General features: G+C 41.2%; 1 protein-coding gene across 1 annotated transcript in view; it reads left to right on the forward strand.

The window, feature by feature from the left end:
* Nucleotides 1-2,115: 2,115 nt before the first annotated feature.
* LOC102874472 (tripartite motif-containing protein 43-like) overlaps nt 2,116-13,866 on the forward strand; it is a 28,826-nt gene continuing 17,075 nt past the window's right edge. Inside the window, exons 1-6 of the mRNA XM_006892826.1 lie at nt 2,116-2,511; nt 3,951-4,046; nt 6,698-6,928; nt 7,536-7,558; nt 8,298-8,378; nt 10,764-10,861. Of these exons, the coding sequence (XP_006892888.1) occupies nt 2,116-2,511; nt 3,951-4,046; nt 6,698-6,928; nt 7,536-7,558; nt 8,298-8,378; nt 10,764-10,861 (925 nt within the window). The remainder of the gene's footprint in view (nt 2,512-3,950; nt 4,047-6,697; nt 6,929-7,535; nt 7,559-8,297; nt 8,379-10,763; nt 10,862-13,866) is intronic.

The following is a 13,866-nucleotide window of genomic DNA, read 5'->3' on the forward strand; positions in this document are numbered from 1 at the left end:
CTCCTTGGGAATCCTTGAATTCCTGTTGTTGAGCCATGATCTTCACTGAGGGCCAGTCATCAACTGTATTAAGTGTTCAATTATCAATAAGCCGAAGTCTGTGGAAGGCCACAATGGCCCTGCTTTAAGAGGTTCGCTGCTCCCATAGCTCACCACGCTGTCTCTGCCTCCTCTGCCATCTTGGATCTCCTGAATGTCTTCTTTAGTGAAGTGCCTGTTCATATCCTGTGCCCATTTCTCAATTGGGTTTTTTACTTTTGTCTTGTTTCCTTAGCAAAAACAACATTCAACGTTATAAACACTTCTTTGTCAGCTATACTTGTTGACTAATGAATATGCCTTAAAAGCTGTTGAAAAATTTACAACTTCTGTATGGTGTACTTTAAGGTGCAAAGTGACATATATCCACTTAAGCAATTGAAGAGGAATTGGAATCATATTTGCCGAGATGGATCTTGGCTGAAAGCAGGGAATACCAGACGAATGTCTATCTCTGTTTCATTGACTATGGAAAGGCATTTAACTGTGTGGATCATAACAAACTGTGGCTGACTCTGAGAAGAATGGAAATCCCAGAACACTTGATCGTTCTAATGCGAAATTTATACTTGGACCAGGAGGCAGTCGTCAGAACAGAGCAAGGGAACACTGCATGGTTCAAAATTGGGAAGGGCGTACGCCAGGGATGGAACCTATCTCTATACCTTTTCAACCTATATGCAGAACAGATTATCCAGGAAGCGGGGCTCTATGAGGAGAAATGTGGGGTCAAGATTGGTGGGCGATTTATCAACAATCTGTGTTATGTGGATGACAAAACCCTGCTTGCTGAAACTGAAGATGATCTGAAGCGCCTGTTGCAGAGTGTCAAGGACTGCAGCCTACAATATGGATTGAGGCTCAATGTCAAGAAGACAAAGATTCTCACCTCTGGCCCAATTGGCAGCATCAGGATGGATGGTGAAGATATTGAGATTGTACATAGCTTTAGTTTGCTTGGCTCCATAGTCAACAGTCTTGGCACCAGCATCCAGGAAATTAAAAGGTGCATTGCCAAGGGAAAGTCTGCTGTTTGGGACCTCTCCAAAGGGCTGAAGAGCAATGGTATCTCTTTGGAGACTGAGGTGCGTCTGATACAGGCCATGGTCTTCGCAATCACCTGTTATGCATCAGAGAGTTGGACAATGACCAAGGAGGATAGAAGGAGAATTGATGCCTTTGAGCTGTGGTGCTAGAGAAGAGTACTGAGAATACCATGGACTGCTAGGAAAACAAACAGATTTGTCCTGGAAAGGGTTAAACCGAGTGGCTCCTTGGAGGCAAGGATTCTGAGGCTCTGTCTAACATACTTTGGACATGTGGTGAGGAGATACCGGTCCTTGGAGAGGGACATCATGCTTGGGAGGGTGGAGGGACAGCACAGGAGAGGAAGGCCCTCTATGAGGTGGATTGATTCAGTCACTGGGATAATTGGGATGGGAGTTTCAGAGACAGTGAGATTGGCACAGGACAGAGCGGAGTTTAAGGCTGTTGTACACAGGGTCGCTATGAGTCGCAGGCGACTCGACAGCACATAACAACAACAACAACAACAATATAATATATTACTTGATCTCTCGAATTTTGGGTTCATGAGAGTTACTTGTCTATTGAAGAAATTACTAAGGACTGTACCAAACTGATGGAGATCCTGGCAAAAGTGGGCAGAGACACAATGAGAATCCTCTTACTGAAGAGAATAAATGATTGATGTTTTAAAATCAAGTTGCAGGTTTATGAAACAGGGGTGAAAGGGTGAGGAGGTAGATGGCACAAAATCCCCATCCACCCAGAAGATCATGGTTGCCTAATCAGCGCTGACCCATAGCAACCCTCCATTGGGAGCTAGTCTATTTTATTTAGCAGAACTCTACGGCTTGAGATTACAAAGCAAACTCATTTTCAGTAGAGTGTGCAGTGGTCTGTGCCTAATTTTAAAATGTTGTCATTTGTAGAGAATACTAATCAGCCTAGACAGAAGTATACTACACTAGTAAAAACATTATGAGAAAAAGTCTGCCAAGGCTTTGGTTTCCAGGACAAAATTCAACACTTCTGATTATCTTCCTTAGGAAAATGGACATCACTGAGGATTTCCAAAAGGAAATCACTTGCTCAATCTGTTTGGGCTACATTAAGGATCTGGTCGTCATAGGCTGTGGACACACATTCAGTCGTCCTTGCATTGACTTTACCTGTAAAAAAGGCATAATTTGCCCTGTGTACAGGGAAGTCTTAAAGGTGACAGACATCACACCCAGTGTTCTTGTGGAGGAGCTAGTGTCCCTGGCCAGACAATCCAGTCTTGGGAAATTCCTGAGTGCTGAGGAACACCTGTGTGAGACACATAAGAAACCAAAGAAGATCTCTTGTGAAAAGAGAAAGTCACTGTTGTGTTTGCTCTGCTCTAAAACTCAGAAGCATGAAGCTGACAGACATTTCTCCATTCAAAGCACAGTGAAAGAATACAGGGTAAGTGATCCATCTGAAGGACTTTGAAAACTAGACAAAGCTAGAGTTTTGGCATGTCTCCTTGTGTTCTCTCACCCACTCTCTTTTTCTGATAGAGGGTGCAGGTTTTTGGTTTCTGACAAATTGAAGGTTGTAGCAGTCCTGTGTTGACCTGCATGGGTGGGTTCCAATTTTTACATGTTGTGGGCATGTGGTGTGTCTAAGTCATAGTACTGTATTTTTTACAATGCTGTTGTTGTGTACCATGGGGTCATAACTGACCCTTAGCTGAGCCACTAGTAGGTTTTCAGTTGTACTTAATCCCTCGGGAGGAGCTTGCCAATCTTTCTCTGGAAGAGCAGCTGGTGGACAAAAACTGCGTGCTTTTGAGAATTGCAGCAGTCTTGGCAGTGGAATATTGCTCCCAGTTTCTTGCAATTGTTGAACCTTATTCATAATATTTTTCACATTTAGCAGAGTAGATTGAACATGAATTTTGTATATAATGGAAAACAAAAAATTGAGGCTAGGAAATTATGCAGTCACTTTTTTATAATGATTTAGTGTTACTCAGGTTTATGTGGTGAAGGAAAGTGTCGTGAAATGATAATCTTCAGGACACTGTGAGTATATTCTATGCCAAGTATTTTCCAAAGCATGAGGGAAAATGGACAAGTAAAGTTGCCTTCCTGGAAACAGCATTCTCGGGAGAGGGTGCTACAATTAATGATTATAATTGTTTTGGTAAAATGAAGTTCCAATCCTCCTCCATAGTTCCAAACCCAATCAAAGTAACTATTCACTTTCACCCAGTCCATTTCACCTCATAGGAGACTCAAGCAGCAGACTTAGTAGAGTGCTTGGGAAGGTATAAGTATGAATAACTCTCATAGAATTCCCAAGTATGTACACCCATGTGGAAGTACGCTGCAATTGTTCTCTACCTTGGAATAGAAAACTATAAAGCATCTACTTTTCGAAGTAGCATCTAGCTTCACCATGTACAAATTTAAGGAGTTCACTCATAAGAATCCTGGCCATAAAATATACTATTATAGACCATTAACAGGGGAGTGGTACAACTTCAATCAGATTTGGTGAAAAGATACTGAAAGGAAAGTTAGAATACAATCAATTTGAGGTTTAAAACATGTGTATCAAAACCCACAGGCAGAAGTTCAACCAACATATTATCATATGCAAAGTCAATGTGCTAATTTGCTTTTTATTTATCAGTTTCCCTAGACAGTTTCCATACTAACAACAGCAACAATGAAAGTTCTGTGGACTGCATCTCCCAGACTAGTTATCTGTCCTAGCCAGAGAAACGTGGTCTGTTTTTCAACTCTCTGAAGTACACTTTTTGACATATTTTGTGCTTGACAATTCTTAGCCCTCGAAATACAGAATACATGTTCCACCGGCACTTTGATTTACTATTTTTGTATGTTTGATTTCAGGAGAAGCTCACCCGAGAAATGACATCATTAAGGAGAAAGATTAAAGAAAATGAGAGGGATCTCAGTGAGGAAAGCAAGAAGAAGGAGAGATGGATGGCGAGCATAAGATAGTCTTTTCTGCAATCAGCTTTAGGCAGATATACGGAGACCTGGCTACCATGATTAAGCAACACACGGGTATTGGCAGAGCATGCAGTGAATTGAGGATTAGTGTTATAGTTGTTGTTGTTGCTGTTGTTATGTGCTGTTGAAACGCCTGTGACTCATAGTGACCCTATGTACAATAGCCCTAAACCCTGCTCTAGCCTGTGCCAATCTTATTGGCTGTGACATACCTACCATCATTACCATAGTCACTTAATTAATCCATTTCATCGAAGGTCTTCCTTCCTGTGCTGACCCTCCACTCTCAAAAGAATAATGTCCCTCTCCAAGAACTGGTCCCTCCTTGCAACATGTCCAAAGTATGACAGACGAAGGTTCAGAAATCTTACCACCATAGAGCAACCTACTTTCACCCTGTCCAGGAAAATCCCATTTGTTCTCCTAGCAGTCCATGGCATATTAAATACTTTTTCTCCAGCTCCATAGCTCAAAGGCATCAATTCTCTTTCAATCATCCAAGGATTTCTACTCCTTAAATATCAAAACAAAATCAAAACCTGGAAACATAAACACTAAGGATAAGAAAACAAATACCATCCATAAGAACAAATAATATTGATCAGATATCCAGTTTGAGGATTTGGATTTACGAATTTTAGAAATACTATTCTCTGATGACTTCCACTATTGGGAAAATGGTTATATTCCTTGCAGAGAGTGAATGTTATAAAAATCAATTTTAATGTATATTTTCTATTTTAAGGAATGCATCGTATTTACAAAATGCAGGAACATAGACACAGTACCTCAAAGTACTGTGAAAATACTGATGAAATATTGTGAAGTTCTGATGAAATACTGGCTGAAAAAGTGCTCAAAAATAACTGTGAGAGTGGTACAGGAGCAGGAAGTGTCACTTTCTAGGACATAGAGGGTCTAGGGTTGTTATTGGAAAGTATACAATGGAACTCAACAAAAACATAATTTAAAAAGAAATTCTTGAGTTCATTTCTACTGATATTTTAGGATTTAATAGTTGAATTAAATTGGTTTCAAGAAAAGGTGATATCCTGACATAATAGCAATTCCACAACTAGATGTCTTTCACAAACTAAAATTTATTTTCTCACAGTTTAGTAGAGTAGATGTCCAAATAAAGAGTACTGACTGAGGGTGAGACTCTCTCATGGAACGTTCTTTTTCCTCTAGGTTATTCTTCTGGTTTTCTTTGAGTAGCTCCATATGTCTGTTTAAATCCATCTCTTCTGGTCTCTTGCTTAAAGTCTTTTACAAATGAACAGAGATACACTTTGTTAATGCTGCCTCCTTGTTAAAATATACCACTTATTCCTAAATGAGATTATAAGGACAGGGCTAGTGGTATGTATGCATAAAACATTTTGGGGTAAACATTATACCATCCATGTTGTTGGTACGTGCAGTCGGGATGCCTGCAGCTCATAGCAACACGATGTACAACAGCCTTAAGGCCTGCTCTCTCCTTCCTGTGACAATCTCACTGTCTCAGACACACCCACCCTGATGACCCCAGTCACTGAATCAATCCACCTCATAGAGGGTCTTCCTCTCCTGAGCTGTCTCTCCACTCTCCCAAACATGACCTCATTCTTCAAAGATTGGTCCCTCCTTGCAACATATCCAAAGTATGTCAGACAAAGCTTCAGAATCCTTAACTCCTAGGAGCAGCCTAGTTTAACCTTCTCTAGGATGATACTGTTCTTTTTCCTAGCGGTCCATGGTATATTCAGTACTCTTCTCCAGCACCACAGCTCAAAGGTTTCAATTATCCTTCTATCCTCACTAGTCATTGTCCGATGCACAGCAAGTGATTTCCAAGACCATGGGCTTTATCAGGCAAACCTCAGTCTCCAGAGTGACACCATTGCTCCTCAGAACTTTGGAGAGGTCCCTAACACAGACTTTCCTATCACAATACATCTTTTAATTTCCTGGATGCTGATGCCAAGAGCATTAACTGGGAGGCAAGGAAATTAAAGTTATTAACAAACTCAATCTCTTCACTATCCATCCTGATGCTGCCAATTGGCCTAATGGTGAGAATCTTTTGTTTGCTTGATATTGAGCCTCAATGCATACTGAACACTGCAGTCCCTGACCTTCCACAACAAACACTTCAGGTCCTCCTCAGTTTCAAGAAGCAGGGTTGTTGTGTAATCTGCATAATGGACATTGTTGATGAATCTACATCCAATTCTGAGGCCACACTTCTCCCTGTAGAGCCCAGCCTCCCAGATAATCTGTTCCGCATATAGATTGAAAAGATATGGAGATGGGACACATCTCTGGCATACACCTTTCCCAATTTTGAAACATGAAGTATTTCCTTGCTCTGTTCTGACAACTGCCTCCTGGTTCAAGCACAGGTTTCACATTAGGACGGTCAAGCATTCTGGGATTCTCATCCTTCTCTTTTAAAATGTTCTATCATTATACGAAAGAGAGAAAAGAGAGCTATGTGTTGTTTTTTGTTATTGGTAAGTGGATAAACAGAATTGTTTACTTGATTGGGAGAGAATATTTGTTTAAAAAGTTGAATGATATTTAAGGCTAAAAGAAGAAGTCAACCTAGTGTTTAATCTAGAATATTCATGTCTCTGCAGTATTACATTCATGTCTACGCAATGATGATCCATAGAGAGTATAAGAAGTTGCATCCAGTTCTCCAAGAAAATGGAACACAGCAGTTGATACTGCTGAGTCACCATCGTAGTATTATTGAAAAACAATTCCAGAAAACAGAACGTGCACTGTTAAAAAAACACAAAGAACTACATAAAATGTATGAGGAGCTGCTGAATATGTGTGATAAACCAGATGTAGAGCTGTTGCAGGTATGTGATGAGAATGGTACTAGGGATATCTTTTATGTCTATTATACAATTTTTAATAAAGAATTACATCTGTATTTTATGCTTTTATGGAACATGTCTCAGTCATGACAAAGAAAACTTATAGACCTGAGAGAAAAGGCTATCTTTCATTTTCTCACTATGTAAATCATGCTTGTAGCCATCAGGAAAAAACCCAACTTGTTCACAGATCGTGTAGTCTCTAGTTGCTCAAGGTAATGGAAAGAAGAAATTTAATTCTTCCTTTCTATGGATGTCCCAGATCTGAATTCCCTTTATCTTATGTAATTCTTTGCAAAATGATGTCCCTTTGCATTGGCTACATAATTCCTTACCAATAATTTTAGAGTCCTTTGATGTTTGAAGGCATGCATCCCAAACCTAGGTCATTTTCTCTATTAATTCACTCAAAGAATCTTTAATCAATAAGAATTTTGGTTTTGTTCATGTGATTATCTTAAAGAGGAAACAGAAAAGTAAACAGAAAAGTAATTTCCAAAATTCAGTGTGGAGAAAGTTAGTATTTGGTACATTGTGAACTTGGACATGATAAAAAATCCTGATTATTTTTTTCTTCTTCTCTTTATAGGAACTGGGAGGTCTGTTGTTCAGGTAAGATTTGTCTTCACTGTCACATGTATACTAGGCAAGATATCACGGTGTTTATGACAAATTTAAATTTCAGTGAAATATTAAAACTTGTGCATGCGTGTGAATGTGTCTGTTGTATATGTGTGTATTTGTGTGAATACAGTTTTGTTTCCCTCTTTGCCAGGGGGTGTTTTTGTCTTGTCCTTCTCTGTTTGTTGTTTTTGTAGTTGTGCACCATGGAGTTGGAATCAACCCATAGTTGAACCTCTAGTGGGTTTTCAGATGCAGCTAATCACTCAGGAGGAGAATGCCCAGCCTTCTCCTGGGGACAGATAGTGGCCTCAAACCACTTACCTTCAGAATTGCAGTGCAGCTTCTTGCCACTGCGATGAGGGGCTTGTAATTTGTATGGTTCTAGACAGAAATTAGTAAAGGAAAAAAATGTTCTACCTGATTTGATTTCAAACCTCAGTGGGACAGGCAAAACAATATACATGTACAACATGAATTTTACAGGCAGTAGTTGAGAAGGAGGTCCCAATTAGAAACTAAGGTTTCTAATGAGAGTTTGCATGGAGAGCAATCAAAGAAGTGATCAAGAAGCACAATCTTTTCTTTTTTCAGGGATCCTGAATGTACATACACAACATATCTTCAATGAGTTCTGATGAAATAATTTTCAATTAAGCTGAGATCATTTTATCATCTACGATGACTTCCTTTTGCATTTGAAAGATTGACTGAATCTTCCTCTTTTCAGGAGCAAGTCCGTGCAGCTGCGCATGCCTGAGCCGGTAAACCCAGCATACCGTGCAATAGCCATCCCTGGCCTGATGTCCAGGTGGAACAAATTTCGAGGTGTCAGTTCAGTGTTGAAACCCCTATAAAACTAAAGCCCCAATATCTTCAAGTCAGAACTGACTCATCAACGACCCTCATTTGGGTTTTCATGTCTGTAGATGGTAGTGATTGTAACTACAGGTATGTTGATGTGTGTGTATGTGTGTGTGGTGTACAAAGGTGTTGGATATACCTCACTGGTGAGCTTCTAGCAAGTTTTAGAGCCATTAAAGAATAAAAGTAGAGTGCTTGTTTTTCATGAGGGATCAGCTGGTGGATAGGAAACAGTTACCTTTAGGTTGGCAGTCCAGTTGTTTACCCACTAGGGCAGCAGAGCTCACTAACTGTAGTCTGAGGACTTAGAATTTACATTACTTATTTCTGAGGAACAGCACTAAACTCCAAACAGTTTGCAGAGTTAATTATTTTCTACTATAATTTCTTAGTTGAATTTGTACAGTGTGCATCATTGTTGATACAGCAAAAGTTTTCTTAATGTCAGGCTAAATTATTAGAAGTAAAAAAAAATAAGCCTTTGTGAATAAAACAAAAGAGTATACTTTTTGTTACTGATGCAATGCATAGAGTTCCATTTTGTTGCATGTCATCAAGTTGGAACCAACACACAGATGGCCACCCTTCCAGCCACTTTCAGAAGGGGTAATTTTCACTGGAAGAGATTGTCTATATGTCTCCTGCAGAGCAGCTGGTGGATTTGAACTGTGTAACTTTGCAGTATTCAAATATTTGGACTCTATAAAGAGGAATCTGGCAGCACAATCTTGCTTGATGAAAGGGAGGAGGTCTTGAAGCACTTGTAGAAAATCAAAGAATGCAGTCTTAAATATGGAGTGCATCTCAATGTGACGAAAACAAAGATTCATGCCACTAGACAGATGGGCAATTATTGGAAATACTGATGTCAGTTTGAGGACTAGTGTGCATCTGATTCAGGCCATGGTCTTTCCGATCATTTGCTATTAATGTGAGGCCTGGACAATGAATAGGGATGACAGAAGAATTGATGACTTTGAGCTGAGGTATTAAAGAAGACACTTAAAATCCAACGGAGTGGCGAAAGAACAAGCAAATATGTCTTTGAGAGGTTTGCAGCCAGAATATCCTTCAGAGGCAAGGATGATGAGGCTTTGTCTCACATATCTTGGACATGTTATTAAAAGATGCTATTCCTTGGAGAAGGATATGAAACTTGGAAGTGTGGAGGATGAGCAAAGGAGAGGAAGACCCTCATCCAGGTGGAATAACGCAAAGACTGCTGCAATCGGCTTTGGTGGATCAGGAAGTGTGAGGATGGCACAGGATAGGACGGGGTTCAGATTCCCTGTTCGCAGGATAACAATTGCACATACCTGCCTCGATGGTACCTTAAACCCACATAAACCTTTTCTTTGGTAGCACAATTTTTTACCATCAAGTCACCAGAACCTCCTGTAAAGCACCATAATAGACCTAAATCAGATAAGTTAGCTTGTGAAGCAGGGAAAGATGAAGCCTGAAATGTAATCACCTGTGAAGCTATCTCATAGGGAACATTTTCCAAGAAGGTTTATCTAATTTATATGTTTGAGAAGAATAACCTCAAACCACTGTTTTCATCTTTAGTTCAACTCATCGAGACCCACATTAGGGTTCCAAGGTTGGCAAACTTTACTGAAGATTATAGTCCATCTATTTCACATAGATTCACCATGGGGTTTAAACTGCAGACATTTTATTACCAGTCGTCTATTCTCACTGTATCACTAGAGCTCTTATAAGAGGAGGCAGTTGAGTTAATGTCACGGTTATTGACTTGGTGTTAATAGAAAATCTTCAGTTTCTACTGTTTTACAAAGTGTGAAAAATCTGTAATCTGTCAGAGCTCCCTAAGAGATATAAGTTAGTCAAGAAATCAAATGATATCTTCTAACAGATCTGCCATTAAAGTCTGGTTTTACAGTGACATTTGTATTTGTCATAGCAATTTGAAATCTGCTTTTGATGACAAATATTCTCTTTTATCCACAGTTGAAATTTCCTTCAATAATGAAATAAGCAATCTTGATTTCATGATGTTTAAAAATGTACAAAGTTTGAAGTTAGGATGTGACCTTCAAAACGCAACTTTTTCTTCTGGAATATCTACGTTTGCTGCTCCCTGGGGATCACAAGTCTTCACCTCCAGAAAGCAATGCTGGGAAGTAGATGAGGACACGTCTTTGGACTGGGCTGTAGGAGTGTGTCGACACAGAGAGCCACCGAAGAATGGCCCTGTAACCTTGAAAGAGGATGTGTTTCTTCTTTTCCATGTGAAGGAAAATCATTGCCACACTCTCTTGACAAGTTCTCCACCGACTTTTCATTATACAGAGAAAACACTGTAAAGGGTTGGTGTATATGTTGATTTTGACTGTAGCAGTGTGAGTTTTGTTAATGTGGCCAAAAGTTCCCTTATATGGAGATATCCAGATAACTCTTTTAATTGCCCACTCACACCTTTTTATTGCACTTGGCATACATTATTGTGGGCTACTTTGGAATCTGGCAACTCCAAGTTTTGAGAAAGCCTATGCCAATGAGACCTAATCAGTCACGTATGTTTCTATCAGTAGTTCTTCTTTAATGGAACCAAGTTATTGTAACAGAATTATATAGGTAGCAAGTGTGTAAAATAAAATGGTGTTACTTTCATTTTATTTATGGTAATAACATGCCTTGTGTCTCATTTTCTGAAGTATATAATGATGTGCAAAGAGCAGAATTCATGAAAAACAACGAAGCACGTTGGTGAGTACTGAAGGAGAATTCAGATATCCTCTTCCCAAAAAACTATCTCTCAAAACATGATGGAAGATCAGTTATGAGTTGATTCCTCCTTGAGCGCAGAAACATAATAACAACGACTACTTAACCAGCATTGTTATGCTGTCAGGGCTAGAAAGTCTAGGTTTGTGATGGCTTCAAGTTTAAAACCAGAAAATACTAGCAAGAAACACCTTTTAAGAAAAGAAACTTAGGGAGGAAAACATGTCGGTGGAAGCAGAAACAACATGGCGAGCTGTGGGAGCAGTGGACCACGTGGAGTAGGGCCACCATGGCCTCCTACAGGCCTCTGTTTATTGATAATTGAACAGTTAAACAGTTGATGACTGGTCTTCGGTGAGGATTGAGGCCCAACAGCAGGAGATCAAGGATTCCCACGGAGGAATGGGTGAGTCCTGCGGCTTCCAGCCCCTTGCTGCCAAGCGCATGCCACTGCCCGCAGCTAAATGAGGCTCCCACTACCAGACCCCAGGAATCCCCTCACCTGGGATGGATGGTAGGCAACGCCCCAAGGCTCGTGTGGCAGAGCTGCCACACCAACCCAGAGTGGACTTGTTCTGGGTAGAATTCTTGGAGCCAAGATGGCGGAGGCAGGAGACACATCGGCAAGTTGGGGTTTCCTTGGGCAGGCCAGAGAGGAAGATCACCAATACAATGGATTGATGAGAGTCACTGTGAGCTGTCTACGACTTGAGGACACTTAACGGTAGCAGCATGTCCAAGATGGCAGATATCCTAAATGTACTACATCTTTTGATCTGTTGAATGCCTCTGCCAAGAACTCTTTTGACTTGAGGGGGGGGTGTCCGTTCACCACTCTCAGATTCCCTTCTCCACTTATAAAGGGGGAGGGCAGTGACACCTACTTCAAATTACAGTATGACCACTTATTGGGGGCAGGGAGGTAAATGTGGCAGTGCTGGAATTGGGAAAGCTTTCCCTGGCCACATCGTTTTCAGTGAGGAGCGGGGTCTGGACTTGGGTGAGAGGGGACTTTGGTGGGGGAGTGTGCTAGACAGCCATTCTCTGACCTGAGGTGAGCAGTTCTCGGCCACCAGGGTGAGCCGTGTTCAGCCCCCAGGGCAAGCCATGTTAGGCCCCTGGGGCGAACAGGCCCTTGGGGTGAGCTCCTCAGTTCTCATGTTGTGCCATCTGACCCCTGGGTAGGAAAAACTGCCTAGGGTGTACAGAGAATTTTATCTACTCCACTTCCCTCCACCCTCTCCTCGAGTACACCCATAAAATAACACCCCAAAGACCTTTCATATGTAACTCACAAGTTTGTTCTCTCTAGGTTTGCTCCCCTTTGATTGTTGTTGTCATGTGCTGGCTAGTCACTTGTGACTCAGATCGACCCTGTGTACAACAGCCCTAAACTCTGCTCTGTCTTGTGCCAATTGCACTGTCTCTGACACACATCCATCCTGATTACCCGAGTCACTGAATCAATCCACCTCATAGAGGGCCTGCCCCTCCTGCACTGTCCCTCCCCTCTCCCAAGCATGATGTCCCACTCCAAGGTCCAGTCCCTCCTTACAACATGTCCAAATTATGTCCGACGAATCCTCAGAATCCTTGCCTTCCAGGAGCCGCCTGGTTTAACCCTTTCCTGGATGAATCTGTTTGTTTTCCTAGCAGTCCATGGTACCTTCAATACTCTTCTCCAGCACCACAGGTCAAAGGCTGAATCAATTCTTCTTCTATCATCCTTAGTCATTTTCCTACTCTCTGATGCATAACAAGTGATAACAAATACCATGGCTTATATCAGATGCACCTTAGTCTCCAGAGAGACACCACTGCTCTTCAGTACTTTGGAGAGGTCCATAACAGCAGGCTTTCCCATGGCAATACGCCTTTTGATTTCCTGGCTACTGGTGCCAAGAATGTTGACTGTGGGACAAAGCAAACTAAAGCTGTGAACAATCTTAATCTCTCTGTCATCCATCCTGATGCTGCCAATTGGTCCAGTGGTGAAAATCTTTGTCTTCTTGACATTGAGCCTGAATCCATACTGAAGGCTGCAGTCCTTGACCCTTTGTAGCAAACGCTTCAGGTTCTCCTCAGTTTCAGCAAGCAGGGTTGTGTCATCTGCATAACGAAGATTGTTGATCAGTCTTCCACCAGTCCTGATGTCGCATTTCTCCTCATAAAGCCCAATCTCCCAGATAATCTTTTCTGCATACAGGTTGAGAAGGTACGGAAACAGGACACATCCCTGGTGTACGCCCTTCCCAATTTTGAATCATGCAGTGTTTCCTTACTCTATTCTGACCACTGCACTTGGTCCAAGTATAGGTTTCACTTTAGCACGATCATGTGTTCTGGGATTCCCATTCTTCTCGGAGTCAGCCACAGTTTGTTATGTTCCACACAGTCAAATGAAACACAGATATACATTCCTCTAGTATTCCTTGCTTTCAGCTAAGATCCACTTTACATTAGTTACAATAGCCCTAGTACCACGACCCACTCTAAACCCAGCCTGGACTTCTGGCAATTCTCGGCTGATGTGCTGTTCCAGTCGTTTTGGGATAGTCTTCAGTAGAATCTTGTTTGCATGTGAAGTCAATGATATTGTTCTATAATTTACATACCCTGTTGGGTCACCCTTCTTTGGGATGGGAACAAATATAGATCCCGTATGACACTTGAATTTTTTTTTT

This window comes from Elephantulus edwardii, unplaced genomic scaffold, assembly GCF_000299155.1.
Source record: "Elephantulus edwardii isolate Elephantulus edwardi_28Jun2011 unplaced genomic scaffold, EleEdw1.0 scaffold00120, whole genome shotgun sequence".
NCBI lineage: Eukaryota > Metazoa > Chordata > Mammalia > Macroscelidea > Macroscelididae > Elephantulus > Elephantulus edwardii.